General features: G+C 34.2%; 1 protein-coding gene across 30 annotated transcripts in view; it reads left to right on the forward strand.

Moving 5' to 3' along the window:
• The window catches only part of PDLIM5 (PDZ and LIM domain 5), a 211,660-nt gene that overhangs the window by 157,637 nt on the left and 37,385 nt on the right, over nt 1–16,638 (forward strand). For 24 of the 30 annotated variants that reach the window (XM_072810246.1, XM_072810248.1, XM_072810249.1 and 21 more), the window contains 2 exons: nt 130–261; nt 3,566–3,753. In XM_072810246.1, the coding sequence (XP_072666347.1) occupies nt 130–261; nt 3,566–3,753 (320 nt within the window). The remainder of the gene's footprint in view (nt 1–129; nt 262–3,565; nt 3,754–16,638) is intronic. The other 6 variants (XM_072810257.1, XM_072810259.1, XM_072810253.1 and 3 more) reach the window with 1 other exon arrangement.

Here is a 16,638-nt window from a genome sequence, read left to right on the forward strand (position 1 = left end):
CTATAAAGTCTCTGTCTCATCTATCTCTGTCTCTTTCTGGAAATGTTTCAAATCATAGACTGTAAAAACAACTTTCTGCTATTGGTCATGTGATTTTTCGATTTAAAAATCTTTCTAAATGCTCACCAGGCTCTCCAGTCCTGATAAATATCACTTACTCCTGGATGCACTTTGCATCAGTCCTGTTTCCAAGCCTTTAGCTTTTTCGTACCTCCAGTCCTCGAGGAAGTCAACTGGCTCTATCCATGTTAAAAAAATAAGGTACTGTGGGAGCAGATACCATAGTGGTGTTTTGCTGTAAATGATACTGCTTTCTGTGACACCTCACCACCATATTAACAACCCAGATGAGAAAGTCCTAGAGTGGATTTGTGTTCAGTTTTAAATTAACTGTAAATTCCATGCAATGCTAATACTCAAGCATGTTATTTTATATGATCATTAATTCCCCCTTTTAACTCTTTGTGATATCTTTTATTAGCACACTTGATGTTTAATATGAAATTATGAGTAATTGTGCAAGTACTTAAATTATAGTATAACTGTTTCATTGCATGGATGGTAGCTATACTAGAAGAGTCAAATATTTAGTAAGATATACCATTATACCTTCTGAAAAATGAAAAAGAATAATAAAATAATTTGTTTTGATTGGCTACTACTATCTTATAGTTCTCAAATATGAGGGTTTTACCTGGGCAAACAACTTAATTTTCGCCATATGTGGGAAATTTTGAAACAAAATTAATTTTTCTCCTAAAGTTAACAAATATGCCAAAAATTATTAGGCATAATATAAAAATAAAAATATCCCAACTGTTCATGAAAGGTATAATCTTAATGAAATAACTGTTTAAAGTCATTTCTGGTGGTGCCTGGGTGACTCAGTGGTTGAACGTGTCTGCCTTCAGCTCACGACGTGATCCTGGGATCCTTGGATTGAGTCCCACATCGGGCTCCCTGCGTGGAGCCTGCTTCTCCTTCTACCTCTGTCTCTCTTTCTCTGTGTCTCTCATGAATAAATAAATGAAATCTTTAAAAAAAGATAAAAAAATAAAATTATTTCTGATGGAACATAAAATTAATGGCAGAGTGTATAACTATGACTATAATTAGTGAAAGCCTGATATGACATAGGCTATCTCTTGATCACGTGTTTATCTTCTATCCACTGTTATGGAACTTTTCAATATACTTAAGTTATAATTCTGAGTAATTTTTAAAGGAAATGTTTAAACAGAAAAAGAGATCAGTGTACATTTTTCTCTAAGGAAAAAACACTCAAAATCATTTTATAAAAAAATCATTTTATATTTGTGGAATTGTGAGTGTTAATTGAGCAGAAATCTTTCATCATCAGAGCGAAGTCTATACAGAGACAGGTTACTGACCACATTTGGAAAAAAAAAATCTCTTTGAGGACCTAATGCAATACTTACATCTTCTCTCCAGTATCTATTTCATTTTTTAAAAAACTTTAAATGGCCAGTGGTGTGTTTTGATGGATATCAAATGGAGATAGGATAGGAACAAATGTAAATAGGATGGAGAAAAATACTAGTTGTGTGAGACTACCCCATCTCTGTTAGTGGCACGCTCTTATTATATTCCAGTAAGCTATTTTGTACTCAGTATTTAATAAAAAAAGGAGCAACATTAAAATTCTCACAAACCTTGCTTGATTGGAGAATTTTAATGTTTGTCATTTATCATTGTAAAACCAGGGACAATTTTACATTTTTGTACATAACCCTTACATGCAGAGCAGTCTGTCTTTAAGTAGAGATAAATTACTCTGAAAAAAAAAAATGAATCCTAGAGAGTGTTTCCTTCAAATCAAATGTTTAAATAAACTTCTTGTTTAAAAAAAAAGCATGCATGCTGTTGTGGACTGATTGACCTTATGCATGGACCTGCTTATAGAATAGATATTAGTAGCCATTATCGTTACTTTTATTAATAGCAGTAGGCCCAAACTAAATATATTTTGGTATTTGGGAAAGGGAAATGATTTTCAACAGGGTAAGTGAATTGGCATTCTGGAAAGCAGGGATGCTGGATTTTCTGAGGAGACCTTGCTAAACCCAAGTGATAAGGGTACCAAAAAGAGTAGTTGGGACAATGTCAAATATTTTATCTCTGATCTTTGTTTTTGTAAGACAGTAAGCTTTAAAATTATATTATAGTGTAATACCAAACTTGTTTCTTTCCATTTATTATATTTAGCATTTTGAATTTTGGTACAGAATGTCTAAGTTAAAGAATTTTGCTTAGGGGGACACTTGGGTGGCTCAGTGATTGAGCATCTGCATTTGGCTCAGGTCGTGATCCTGGGGTCCTGGGATTGAGTTCCTCATTGGGCTCCCCACAGGGAGTCTGCTTCTCCCTCTGCCTATGTCTCTGCCTCTCTCTGTGTATCTCCCATGAATAAATAAATAAAATCTTAAGAAAAAAATTGAAATTTCTTTTCATTGAAATAATCTCAGCCTAACCAGTATATTATTAAGGGCCATTTATTTTACTGGTCATTAATTAGTAACCTGTCTTTTCTGATCTACTCCTCCAGCTGTTGGTCTCAGTTATTGAAGGACTTGTGTTTCTGTGCCTGGAATTATTTAAGCAAGGAGCACTTTGATTTCTGTTCAAAAGTTAGCAGGATGTATTATTCTTATTGTTGTTATAACAATTATTATTATTATGCTTTACCTGAGAGAAATTGCTATAGTAATTATATCATTCCAAAGTGCAGATTTTATTATTTGAGCCAACTAAAATTATTATTTTTAAATGACAACATGTGACAAATGACAGGATGTAATAATAAAAAGCTTTGTGATCTTCTAAATCAAACTGGAATCAGCACAGATAAGGTCTCCTGTTAAGCAAGTAGAGTAACTCTGAGTGAGGACAATGGCAGTCTTGTCTCTTGTTTTCCTGTACTGTGAACACAGAACACTAGATGTTCTATTAAGCTGGGGATGTTGTCTCTTACTTAACCATTATGTGGCCAATGCATAGCACAATGTCTACCATGTAGTAGTTGCTCAAATATTCGTTTAATGAATGAGTGACTGAGAGTATGTGAGTGAAAAGACTGGTAAGATGTCAGGAAAATTTAGTTGACAAAATACCAGAAAGTGAAAAAGAAAGGGAAAAAATATCTCTATCATTTCATAGAGATTATCAGGGATTCTCTAATAATTAGTTGTTTAAATGATTTTTCTGAAACATTGAAATAGACAAGAATAGGAAGAAGAAATTAGCTTATTATTTGAAAGGGTTGGCTGCATTGTTCCAATAGCCTAATTTCTCATGATAGACCTTTTAAAGACAATTTTCAAAGTACTAGACAAATATAATCTCCTTTCCTTTCTGTTTTTGTTTTTGTTTGTTCATTTCAAAAAGACAGTCCTTCAGTTGTGGTTTTCAAGTTTTACTTTTTTAAAAATGTTTAATTAATATCTTTGTTTTCCTTTAGAGATTTAATAGATTGAGGAAAGAGAGGATCATTGCTAAGTTAGGTTATTACCACTTCACCAAAAATGTTTCCTTTTTTTCTTTCTAGCCACACCCAGGAGACTTCTCAGCAGTTGGCACCATCAGTAGCTTCAGCACGGAGCATGCCTGAGAGGCGGGAGAACCCAGCCACCACCAGACCAGGGGTGGCTGGTCTCACAACTGCTGCCGCCTTCAAGCCCCCAGGATCTCCCAACGTTATCAAGTCACCAAGCTGGCAACAGCCAAACCAAGCAGGTATGCCAAGGCAATCTCTTGCTTTTTGTTTTTCTTAAGTGTACTTATGAAAATGTCTTCAAGGATGTTTGATAGAATTCACTGGTGAAACCCATTCTCTAAGTAAGCTTTAAAAAGGTCTGCAAGAAAAAAATAAAATAAAAAATAAAAAGGTCTGCAAGGAACAGCTATAGCTATTTTTCTCTGAAGTATCTCATAAGCATTCTGTGTGTGTATGTTTGATACAATTGCCATTTGCTATTCATAATTAAAGAATTGGGAATTTCTTTGTTTCCCAGATCATTCAAGAAGCATGTGTGAATTGTAAACTTGGGGTCTTATTAATGAACTATATTGTTGGAAGATTAGCCTTGGAAATACATTTTAGTTTTGATAATATATACAAAATAACAACAGAAGCATTTATTGTCATCAATTACTGAAGAAAGAATCTTTGGCTTCTTATCCTCTGAAAATTTATGAGGCAGAAGTAGAAGAAGGTTACAGTACCAGAAAGAACATATTTATTCTGTTTTGTTTTATTTAAGTATAATTGACATAAAATATTAGTTTCAGCTCTATAACATAGTATTTTGACAATTCTGTACATTATACTATGCTCACCACATCAAATGTAGTTGCCATCTGTCACCATACAACATTATTATATTATTGACTATATATTCCCTATGCTGTACTTTTCATCCTTGTGACTTACTTATTTTATAACTGGAAGTTTATACCTCTTAATCCCTTTTACCTATTTTACCCATTCCACTGGCCCTTTACCCTCTGGCAACCACCACTTAGTTCTCTGTACTTAACGATTCTGTTTGTTTTACTTATTTGTTTATTCATCTGTGTGGTTTTTTAGATTCCACATATAAATTAAATCATCTGGTATTTGTCTTTCTCTGACTTATTTTACTTAGCCTAATACCCTCTAGGTCCATCCATGTTGTCCACCAAAGGAATGATCTCATTCTTTGTTATGGCTGAGTAATATTCCATTGTATATTTATACCACAACTTCTTTATCCATTCATCTGTCAGTGGACAATTGGGTTGCTTCACTATCTTAGCTATTTGTAAATAATGCTACAATAAATATAGGGATTGCATATATTTTGTTGTATTAGTATTTCTGGGTTTTTTATTTGGGTAAATACCCAGTAGTGGAATTACTAGATCCTATTACATTTCCAATTTTAAGTTTTTGAGGAATTTCTATACTCTTTTCCACAGCAGTTACACCAAATTATATTCCCACTACGATTCCCACTAATAGTGCACAAGAGTTCCCTTTTCTCCACATCCTTGCCAACACTTATTATTTCGTCTTTTAATTTTAGCCATTCTGACAGGTAGAAGGTGATATCTCATTGTGGTTTTGATTTGCATTTGCCTGATAATTAGTGATGTTGAGCATCTTTTCATGTGTCTGTTGGCCATTGATATGTCTTCCTTGGAAAAATGTTTATTTTTTTTATCCTCTGCCCATTTTTTAATCAGATGATTTGGGGGTTTTGGATGTTGCCTTAATCCTGTTCACCTATTTCACCCATCCTGCCACCTCCTAGTCTGGCAACCACCAATATAAGTTCTTTATATTTTGGATATTAACCTCTTACCAGATATATCATTTGCAAGTATCTTCTCCCATTCAGTAGGGAGAATTTTTGTTAACAAATTCTTTCTTTGATTTTGCAGTAGTCCCAATAGTTTATTTTTGCTTTTGTTTTCCTTGCCTGAGAAAACATATTTAGGAATATGTTACTAAGGCCAATGTCAAATAGATTACTGCATACGTTTTTTAAGGAGTTTTATTATGGTTTCAGATTTCAAAGCTGGCCTTAAATTCATTTTTAGCTTATTTTTGTGTGTGATGTAAGAAAGTGGTCCCATTTCATTATTTTGCATTTAATTGTCCAGTTTTTCCAGGAACATTTATTGAAGAGACTATCTTTTTTCCCTGTTGGAATGTTCTTGCCTTCTCTGTCATAGATTAATTGACCATGTAAGCATGGATTTATTTCTGGGTTCTGTATCCTGTTCTATTGATCTATGTTTCTGTGTTTGTGCCAGTAGCATACTGTTTTAAGTACTGTAGCTTTGTTGCATAGTTTGAAATCTGGGACTGTGATACCTCCAGCTTTGTTCTTTTTTCTCAAGATTGCTCGGTCTATTCAGGGTCTTTTATGGTTCCATACAAATTTTAGGATTGTTTGTTCTAGTTTTGTGAAAAATGCTATTGGCATTTTAATAGGGATTGCATTGAATCTGTTGATTGCTTTGGGTAGTAGGGATATTTTAACAATATTCTTCCAATCCATGAGCATGGAATACCTTTCCACTTATTTGTGCCATCTTCAATTTCTTTCATCAATGTTTTATAATTTTTCAGAGTATGGGTCTTTCACCTCCTTTGTTTTTTCCTAGGTATTTTATTATTTTTGGTGCAATTGTAAATGGGATTATTTTCTTTATTTCTCTTTCTGGTAGTTTGTTAGTGTATAAAAATGCAACAGATTTTTGTGCATTGCTTTTGTATACTGCAACTTAACTAAATTTATTAGTTCTGAGAGCTTTTTGGTGGAGTCGTTAGGGTTTTCTACATATACTATCATGTCATCTACAGATAGTGAGTTTTACTTCTTCCTTACCTATTTGGATGCCTTTTATGTCTTTTTTGTTGTCTAATTGCTGTGATCAGGACTATGTACTGTGTTGAATCAAAGTGACCAGGGTGGACATTCTTGCCTTGTTCTTGATCTTAGGGAAAAAGCTGTCAGCTTTTCATCATTGAATATGATGTTAGCTGTGGGTTTGTCATATGTAGCCTTTATTATGTTGAGGTATGTTCCCTATAAACCTACTTTGTTGAGAGTTTTTATCATGAACAGATGTTGAATTTTGTTAGATGCTTTTCCTGCATCTAATGAGATGATCCTATATGGTTTTTATCCCTCATTTTGTAATAGAGAATATTTGAATAGTAAGATGAAACAACTTGGGCTCAATATGGAAACCTGAGTTTTCATTCACTTCTACAGATAAATAGCTTTAGGTACAGTCACTTAACTTTTGACCCTCTGTCTTCTGATCTGTAAAATAAAGACAGATTAATTGATCCTCCTGTTTCTCCCAACATGAAATAAGGTGATGGTTATAGGACTAAAGGACTTCTCTTAACAAGAAGATGGGACTGTATACTTAAGTGTTTCCAGTCTCATCCTCAACTTTCATCTCTTCTCACTCTTTACACTCTCTGATCTGTCATCCAGAGACCTTGTACAGCCTCGCCACTGGTAATTTAGAGTCCTCTCTGTCCTGAACTCCATATCCTCAACACCGTTGACCTACTTGCTGTTTTCCAAGTGGCACCCCAACTACAGCATGTCCAAAAATACTATTACATATCTCTGGGAATGGTACATCCATCCAGTCACCAAATCTCCAGTGTAAGCTTGAGAACCTCCCACCTCTACCCTTATGTTCTCACCGTAACTAATATCTAATGATTTCACTTCTGTGCATTTCTCAAGTTTCTTTTCTCTGTGGTCAGAGCCATTGCCTTGGTTCAGGCCTTTGTCATTATAAACAACTTCTAAGTAATTTTCACTGTCTCCTCACCCCCTATCAATCTGTCCTACTCACTGCAGCAAGTATCTTTCTAAAACTCTTAATTTGCCCATTTGACTCTCCTGCTACAGATGCTTAACTGTATTTCTCCATTCCCTAACTTCTCATTGAAGTCTGTTTTCACTCTGGCTCTCACTAACTTCTCAATGTCATCTCCCACTGATTCCAAATTGTAATCTGTGGCATAGCCTTATTAAAGCATCTTAAGTTACTGAGACATGCCATGTTACTTGGCTTTAGAATGTTCTGGTCCTTCTTCATAGAATGCGCCTTTTTTTTTTTTTTTTTCACCTTGACCACTATAGAATTCTAGTCTTTTCCCATCAGTGTTGGGATATTGATTGAATACACGAGGGACTACTTTTAAATATATGTATATATATTATATTTAAATATATATGTAATATATATTTATTTCAAGAATTGCTTTAAGGATTGATCATTTATTAGTATTTAAGAATTTTTATAGTTGTTAGAATGGATATTTAGTTAATTTAATTTAGGAATCCATCTTTTGCTTTGCATTATCCATAGTATTTAAATATAATAGACACTAAACAATTTTATTATTAATGTTATCTTTAGAAAAATACTAATTATTTACAGTTAAAATTATTTCATAGTGTCATTTTGAATAGTTTTGAATTACCATTATGTGTTACTAATTTTACAGAGAAACTAAAATATTTTGTTGGGAGTCAAGAGATAAGCCATTGCATATGACCTAGACTATTTTAAAGACTACTTTATCACTTTAGAAAATTTAAAATATTTTTTTATTTTTTAAAGATTTTATTTATTCATAGAGACACAGAGAGAGAAGAGAGAGAGAGAGAGAGAGGCAGAGACACAGGCAGAGGGGGAAGCAGCTCCATGCAGGGAGCCTGATGTGGGACTTGATCCTGGACCCTGGGATCACGCCCTGGGCCAGAGGCAGGCGCTCAACTGCTGAACCACCCAGGCATCCCAACTTAAAATATTTAGATTAATATCTTGAGCTTCTGAAATTTCTGGACTGTTAACTTAGCAAGACCTGTTTTCTTGGGAGAAAATGTCAACGGATCAGCCCCCTAGGTTTTTAGTTGTTTTCCATTTACTTGAAGCTTATGTATGATGGTGGAGATTGGCTCTAATTATTCTGTATGTGCATATAGACTATAGAAAGTAACTTTAAGAAAAATCTCCTTGGTGTAGTAATTGAAAAGGAATAGGAGAATGTTTTTTAAAAGTGAGGGAAAAACTATCTGAGGTAGAAACTGATGGGAGGACATTAAGGATGTGCGCTGCAGAGGGCAGAAAGTCTATGTATTGCTTTTGGAAATTCAGAAACTATGGTCAAAATACCACTCTTAAAATGAGAAGAAAAAAATGGAGGCAGAATTCCTGGAGAATACAGTACAGCAAAATTACCACAAGAGGGCAACAGAATCCTGTCTTCTTTAAATGTATTTTGTTATTATCAAAGCAGTCAACACAACTATAATCATGATTCATATGGTTAATATTTAAAATATTATACTTTTTACAGAAAATATAAGTGAATTTAATTTGAACAAAACTATAAGAGTATAAACCATTGCACATTATATGACATTATAAAGCATTAATATCATAAAAAATGTTTTACCATTGTGAATCATTGTTGAATTACATCATCATGCTTAGCTCAAATTAGAAAATATTTGCAAGGGCACCTGGGTGGCTCAGTTGGTTAAGTGTCTGCCTTTGGCTCAAGTCATGATACCAGGGTCCTGAGCTCAAGCCTTACACTGGGCTCTGTTCTGCCGAAAGTCTGCTTCTCCCTCTCCCTCTGCTTGCCACTCTGCCTACTTGTGCACATGTGCCCTTTCTCTCTCTCTCTCTCTCTCTCTCTCTCTCTCTCTCTCCGCCCCCCCCGTCAAATAAATAAAATCTTTAAAAAAAGAAAAAGATATTTGCAGAACTTCTGTTTATTTTGCTCTAGGTGTGCTACAAACGCATTTAGTGTGTATTATATAATGTAAAAGTTACTTATTTTACACCATTTTGTAAGAATTGTAAAATAAATAGAAAATCCCCAGCCATGGGAAATATTTTGTTCTACTCTACCTTTAGTGTACCGTATTTAAAAACAAAATGAAACAAAAACATCTCAGAATCTACTCTTCCACTTTGATATGTAGTTTTAAGAGTTTTCTAATGCAAATAAAAAGATTTTTTGATTTAGAAGGGGATGGCTGTCTCATTACGAGTTTTTAGGCTCTTCACAATTCACCTGTGAAACTACAGTGCCAGAGCAGGAGAGGTAAAAACTAGAAAGGCCAGTTGCTGGCTAGCCAACTCCAATAAAGTATTGAGTTCTCCCACACCAAGAACTTCAGGTTTCTTTCCTTTGATACTTCACAGCTGTGTTCTAATGTAGGTGAAAAAAGACACCCCCACCAACATCATCAAAGAGTGACTATTATCAGTGATGTCATTTTAAAATAATTCCTAAAGTTGGGTGAGAAGGATGAGATAAAAATTACTAAGTTGCAGTCTGTAACCTATTCAGTTGATCCTGAAATCAATTGAATGGATTGTAGCCAGTATTTTCATTTAAAAAAATGAAATAAGGGCAGCCCGGGTGGCTCAGCGGTTTAGCGCTGCCTTCAGCCCAGGGCATGACCCTGGAGACCTGGAATCGAGTCCCACATCGGGCTCCTGCTTGGAGCCTGCTTTTCCCTCTGCCTGTGTCTCTGCCTCTGTGTGTGTGTGTGTGTGTGTGTGTGTGTGTGTGTGTGTGTGTGTCTCATGAATGAATGAATGAATGAATGAATAAATAAAAATAAAAGAGAAGATATAAGAATATTTTACTATATTAAGTATTTTAACATAGTAAGAGTATGTAGGTATCATGCTACGAAAATGTGGTTTTAATTTATACATGTATGTATGTAAGTACAATCACACATATTTGGAATCAGCAGGTAAACAAGTATTTTGTGTCATAGTATTTCTTACTATGTTTTAGTAGTTAAGAAAAGATTTGGAAGTCATTTTTTCAAATAAGTATTTTAGACATACTTTTGTCTATTGGGATGACTAATATGGTTTTGAAATGATAGCCACCACGCCCCCCTCCCCCCGCCCACAAAAATAACCCCTGCATTGAAAGGCTGATTGAAATTTTAAGACCTACTAGTGTATTCTGAATCTGTCATGGGTTTCCATTACCTCCACTGAAGTTCTGACTTTGAATCTTAGAACATTTCATTTGTGGTGTTACATAGCTTATGTTACCCAGAAGTCTTTCAAGAATATAGTAATGCTACCAGTTGATAAAGAAGAACTAGGTGTGCATGTTAACAGCATCATCATTTAGATTGGATTATCTTTTTCTCAGGCATGTAGTTTAACATGCACCAGCACACATACATACACAAGTTTATCAGTGGCTAGCAAAGACCTATGTTATAATGCAAGATTGAAAAGTTCATAGTCTGCATGAAAGTATTAAGATACAAAAGAAGCAATAATCCAAGCTTGAATTTTGTGTAAGTTAGCAATACTATGTTCTATTTGCGCTGTGCCTTTAGTACTTTAATAATTCAGATATAGTAGTTCTTTTAGAAATGTTGACGTGGGGGCACCTGGGTGGGCTCAGTAGGTTAAGCATCTGCCTTTGGCTCAGATCATGATCCCAGGGTTCTGAGATAGAGCCTCACATTGGGCTCCCTGCTCAGCGGGGAGCCTGCTTCTCCCTCTCCCTCTGCCTGCTGTTCCCTCTGCTTGTGTTTCTCCCTCTCTGTCAAATAACTATAAATAATCAAACCTTAAAAAAAGTGTTGACTTGATCTAGAAAGATACATAAAAGGTGATACTTTTGTTAGTTTCGTTAGTTTTCAGAATTGGGTATTTGTACTTCTTAAAACATTTTAATTCACTATATTTGTATGTCTAATAGATGTTTTATTGCTTGAATTCTTCATGTTGTATATAATTAATAAGTAGCTAGATATTTTCAAAACCAACTTAAATTTTATGGTATGTTACAAATATGTTCCTATGTTTACATTTATGTTTATGATCTAATTTATTGTGTAATGTTTTCCCTAGATTTTCTTTAGGTTAAAGATTCCAGATTGGGTAAATTTAGTTCATTTGATGCAGATATAAAATATTTCTATTTTGGGACTCCTAGATGGCTCAATGATCAAGCATCTGCCTTTGGTTCAGGGTGTGGTCCTGGAGTCCTGGGATCGAGTCCCATATCAGGCTCCTTGCATGGAGCCTGCTTCTCCCTCTGCCTATGCCTCTGCCTCTCTCTCTCTCTCTCTCTCTCTCTCTCTGTGTGTCTCTCATGAATAAATAAATAAAATATTTTTAAAAAATCTCTATTTTACCAAAAATAGTCAGATGTTCTTCACAAACTCAGTCTTAAAAGTTATGAAGAGCCATTAGATGTTGGAAGCACATCAGTTTTCCAACTTGTTTAATTATATACAAAATGAGAATGACTAATTAATTAGAATATAAGCAGTGCTTTGCTAGACCAGGCCTATTGTTCATCCAACTAGCTTTGCTGACAGTGGGTGGCTATGAAGAATAGTAGTACCTGCCCTTTTGGCATGAATTTCAGAAGGCCAGAGATGTTCCCTAAAGGGAGCATTTGAACCTTTAATTTCTTTATCTGTTAAAATAAGGGTCTGAAGAAGTCCCCTGTAACATTGTTGTTATGTATGTATATATATAAGTAGGTCTGCATGCATACACGCCTAGGATGTAACATTTTGAAGTGTGTGGCACATAGATGATACTCAAGGAAGGTTAAGTTAAGTTTATACCTATTTATTTTAGTGACAGCATTAATAACTTACACTGCTAACATCCAGCAGAACAGTTCTCATGTGACTTCTCTGATTGAAAATGTTTTGGGTTCTCTGCTTCCCACACATTAAATGTTTGGCTTCTTAGCAGAGGTGAAGGTCCCTTTATTACCTTGTACCAACCTTCTTCTCCAGCCTATTTTGTAATACAGTTTTTCATGTTCTCTGCAGTCCTGTCACACTAAAGTTCAAGAGTCCATACCATTCCTTGGGCACACACCTCTGTGCTTTGTAAAGCTACCCCTTTTATTTGAAATGCTTTTCCACTCTTCCACCCCTGAAAAATTTCTATTCACTCTTCAAGACCAAATGTTATCTCCTTGGTGAACCTTTCTCGAGCCCTCGAATAATTGCTATCCTTTCTCTGTGTCCCTACAAAATGTTGATGATGGCTTTATTATAGCATTCATCATATTCATTGTAATTGTTTACATATGTGTCTTTTACTGCTGTTTTTAGATCCCCTTAAGGACTACGACTGAGTCTTACTAATCTTTTGTTTTACACTACCTAAATAATACCTGGCACAGATTATAGGCCTTCAGTAAATGACAAAGCCTGAGTAAGTGAGTGGGTGGATAGGTCAGTTTGTTGTATTTTGGATATCTTCTTCATATGATTTGAGGGATTCACAAGACATTGTTCTTTCCTCCTGCCAGACTTGAAATTCCCACAAAAGTCATTGAATAAACATAGATGTGCTGTCTGCTAAAGGCTGACATTTGAAAACTACACACATTGCTTAAGGGAGCAGAGAATTCCACTCTTCTTGAAGCATTAAACTGCCATAAGATTTAAAAGTTGTGAACATCAGCAGTACTATGACCAGTACTATATTATTTATCTCTAGTAATTAAAAAAGTTTGTAATAGATCTGAAGCCCTATGGTAGGAATTTATTTCTTTAAAAATATGGGAATATATGGCCTATAAAGAACCAAGCAGTGGAATGCAGAGGAAATATTAGGGATAGCCACTCATTTTGTCAATGTGGACATATTAATGTGGATGCAAATTAAAGCACCAGTAAATAACAGAAATCAGCAAAGAAAGTGCAAAGACTTAAGGCAGATTACAAATCCAGGTCAGAAGACAGGAAGGTCTGGATCAATGGAAAGAAAAAGACCAATAAAGTTCCAATGATACAATCTTGAGAGAGAATATTTGTTTATATTAGGGTTTATAGTGGAGTCATATTTTATGCAGGAATAAAGTGTTAATACTTAGGCCTACAGTAAAATCATATGTAGCTAATGTCCTTTGAATACTTTTAGGAAGAAGCCAAGTTGGAAAGGGAACAAGATGGCAAAAGCTCTCAGAGAACTTGGCTTCTTGGAGGGAGAACAAGTCATTCAGTATGTTCAGGACTATATAGTAGCCAGAAAGAAATTACATGGGTTAATGGAGGCCTGGTCAGAAAGAAGGGCTTTGAAAGTAAGAATGTGGATTGATGCAGAAAGGAAGCCTTTGACAGATTTGTAAACTTGAAAGTGACAATCAGGTTTGCATTATTAAAAGATCATTATAGCGTTAGTGTATTTAAAAGATCATTATGACCTCAGCATAAAGATTAAGATTGGAGTCCTGGAGACTAAATTAAGAGGTCATTGAGGAAATTCAGGATAGTGATGATGATAATGAATATTGCTATGGAACAATGGCATGGGAATGGAGAGAATTCCAAGGACAAGAGAATGCAGCTTCACACTTTAACCTGACTGGGAGGCAAGTTCTAACCAATGCTTTTCCAGGGAGCTTTATTCCCTAGAAAGCATTTATTTATCCATTGTTAAAACACTAGTAGGGATCATATTTGGCTTCCAGAAACTATACTTGGTTTTGAGTAAGTCCTATTATGGAATAGATTGGTTGAATATGTCTAGAGTTTTTTTAATGTAATGTGTCTAGTTACAAAATATAAATCTGAGTGGGTTGCTTCTTGCATTATATTTGAGAAATAAGTTAAAATTTACTTTTATAACATAACATACTTTTATAGTCTATTTGTACAGTATTTCCATAGGCAAGAACATTAATTTCCCCTAAATCATCATCTTCTAAATGTTGACTCTTTTTCAGTTCTTTATAGTTGCAATTATGAGATTGGTAGCTTTGACATTAGCATTCCTTGCCTTTGCAAGAAGGACTTGTGTTACATGTTGTCATGGAAATAAACATTATGAGATGGTGGAAAAGGGTTTTCTTATAAGACAGAAGAAGAAAAATTCTATTGAGTCCCACCAGTCAAAAATTAAAAATTAAATTAAATACTCATGTTGTATATATGTGTATAGAAAATTCAGAAAGCTTTAAATCCATAGATATGCTTAAATTTTTTTCATTAATTATAGGATTTTCTTCTTTCCCACTTTCAAAATAGGTAGCTTTTAAGAGCATTTGTGATGATTCTTAATTATATTATGTTAAGTAATAAATAACTTAGAATTTCTTACTCAGAAAATCATTTAGCTATATAATATTCGCTAATATTGTAATCACCATTTTCTGTAGAAAACTGACTATTTCATAAAGCCATTGAAAATAAAAAACTCTGTTGTGTTTTCTCTTATAGTAAGTAGTATTGTCTAGTTGTGCTGGGATTTTGCCTTTTGCTGTTTTCATTAGCAGCTCTTACAGCTTGTTGGAATAATGCCACTTTGGTGCTTTTATTGTTTGTACACACAAGTCCCTGTTTATTCTTATGTCCCCTGATATTGGCAAGAAATTATTGAATTTCTTTTTTTTTTTTTTACTTTTCTTATTAAATATATCAATGGAGGCAGACATGCTATTGATGAAAGAAATGGTGTTTAGTTGATGGTGACATAATACGCTAGCAGTATTTTATCATTTAGTATTAGGTATTTATAATCTGATACTCCTATTGAACAAATGTGTCATATTATATGTATATAATCCTTTTACTAGTGAATTTCTTTTTATATTTTTGAAACAGTTTTAATATATGTAGGTAAGGCAAGACCTCATAATTTACAGTGAGATTTATAAAAATTGCTAATTCTTCTTAAAAACATGAATTATGTTTTGAAGAACACAGTGCAAGGAAGCTGTAAATAGAAAAGTTAGGATCATTTGAAGCCTTTTTAGGGCCACAGTAAATTTCTTTTGGTCAAATGAAAAAGGGAAAAAAACACACCTTTTAAAAATGAATATTTAGTTAATTTTAGCTTCCGTTGAATCCTTTCTTGGAGAATAATCACCATCCCCATTTGGGTATTTAGAACTCAGAAATATAATGAGTAATCTTGAAGGAAGCAAAAAAACCTTGCTTAACAGTAAAATTGTGGGTATCATTGATTAGTAATAATAGAACTTTTTAAATATCTTTTTACTCAGGGTGTACAATAAGGCAATGTCATTAAAATTTTAAATGGGCATCATTTTACAAATGAGGTAAGAGAACCTGAGAGAAGTCAAAGGAGTTGTTCAGAACTGAGTTAAATTCAGCTATTTTGACTAAGTAGTACATTTTCTTGTATCACAAGATAATATCAATGACTATATTTAAAGAGGACTAAATCCACTCTGTAGAAAAGGGTCTGGCTTTGAACAGGGTGGATAAACCAGGGAGTGGCAACTACTACGGTCTGCTTTAAATAACATTTTCTTTGCATCTAAACTCCATTTTTAAAATTTTAGCTAAGATTCTAGTCAACATGACCTTTATTGTGCCCTGCCTCTGCTGCATTTTAGCAATAAAGAAAAGCTTATTTATTCATTATGGACAGAGCTTTGGAGAGATCTGATTTTTTTTTTTCCCCCAGAAAGACTCAGATGTATTTATAAGATCTGATTAGATCAAAGATTGAATGATGTGCATCTCAGTTATAAGTGGATATAAATTTTATCTTTTATTTGAAGTCTAAAGAAGATAGGGGTGAAAAAGGAAATTACAGTTTCTACAACCATCCCAAATTTCATTGTAGGCTTTACGTTACAGTAATAAATCGAGATAACTAGATTTGCTTAGCTAAGATGGATAGATTTATTGGTTCCATTTTAAAATTTTTATATGAATAAGTAAACTGCTACCAGTTGCATATGTTTCATCTCTTCTAATAATGTTTTACTGCCATCTGCTCCCTGCATTTTGACATCATTAAACTAAATAGTCCACTTGCCATAAAGGCCGGACTGGAGCTGTCCATTGTCAAAACTGAAGTGTGAAGCATGTAAATATGCTTGTCTTTTTATATAACAAGTAGATTTTGGTTTGCAATCATGATTCTAAGGAAAAAATAAGACAACTATTAATTACCTTATTTTTCTTTTTTCCTAAACTGGAATTTATTTGTGTTGGAAGCTTTCTCATGCTGATACAGGAGCATAGTTATGAAAGCTCTTCTTTCTCCCCATTTTTCTTTCATTCTGAGATTAAAATATTAAATCTTCTCTGA

Source organism: Canis lupus, chromosome 33 (assembly GCF_048164855.1).
Source record: "Canis lupus baileyi chromosome 33, mCanLup2.hap1, whole genome shotgun sequence".
NCBI classification, from domain to species: domain Eukaryota; kingdom Metazoa; phylum Chordata; class Mammalia; order Carnivora; family Canidae; genus Canis; species Canis lupus.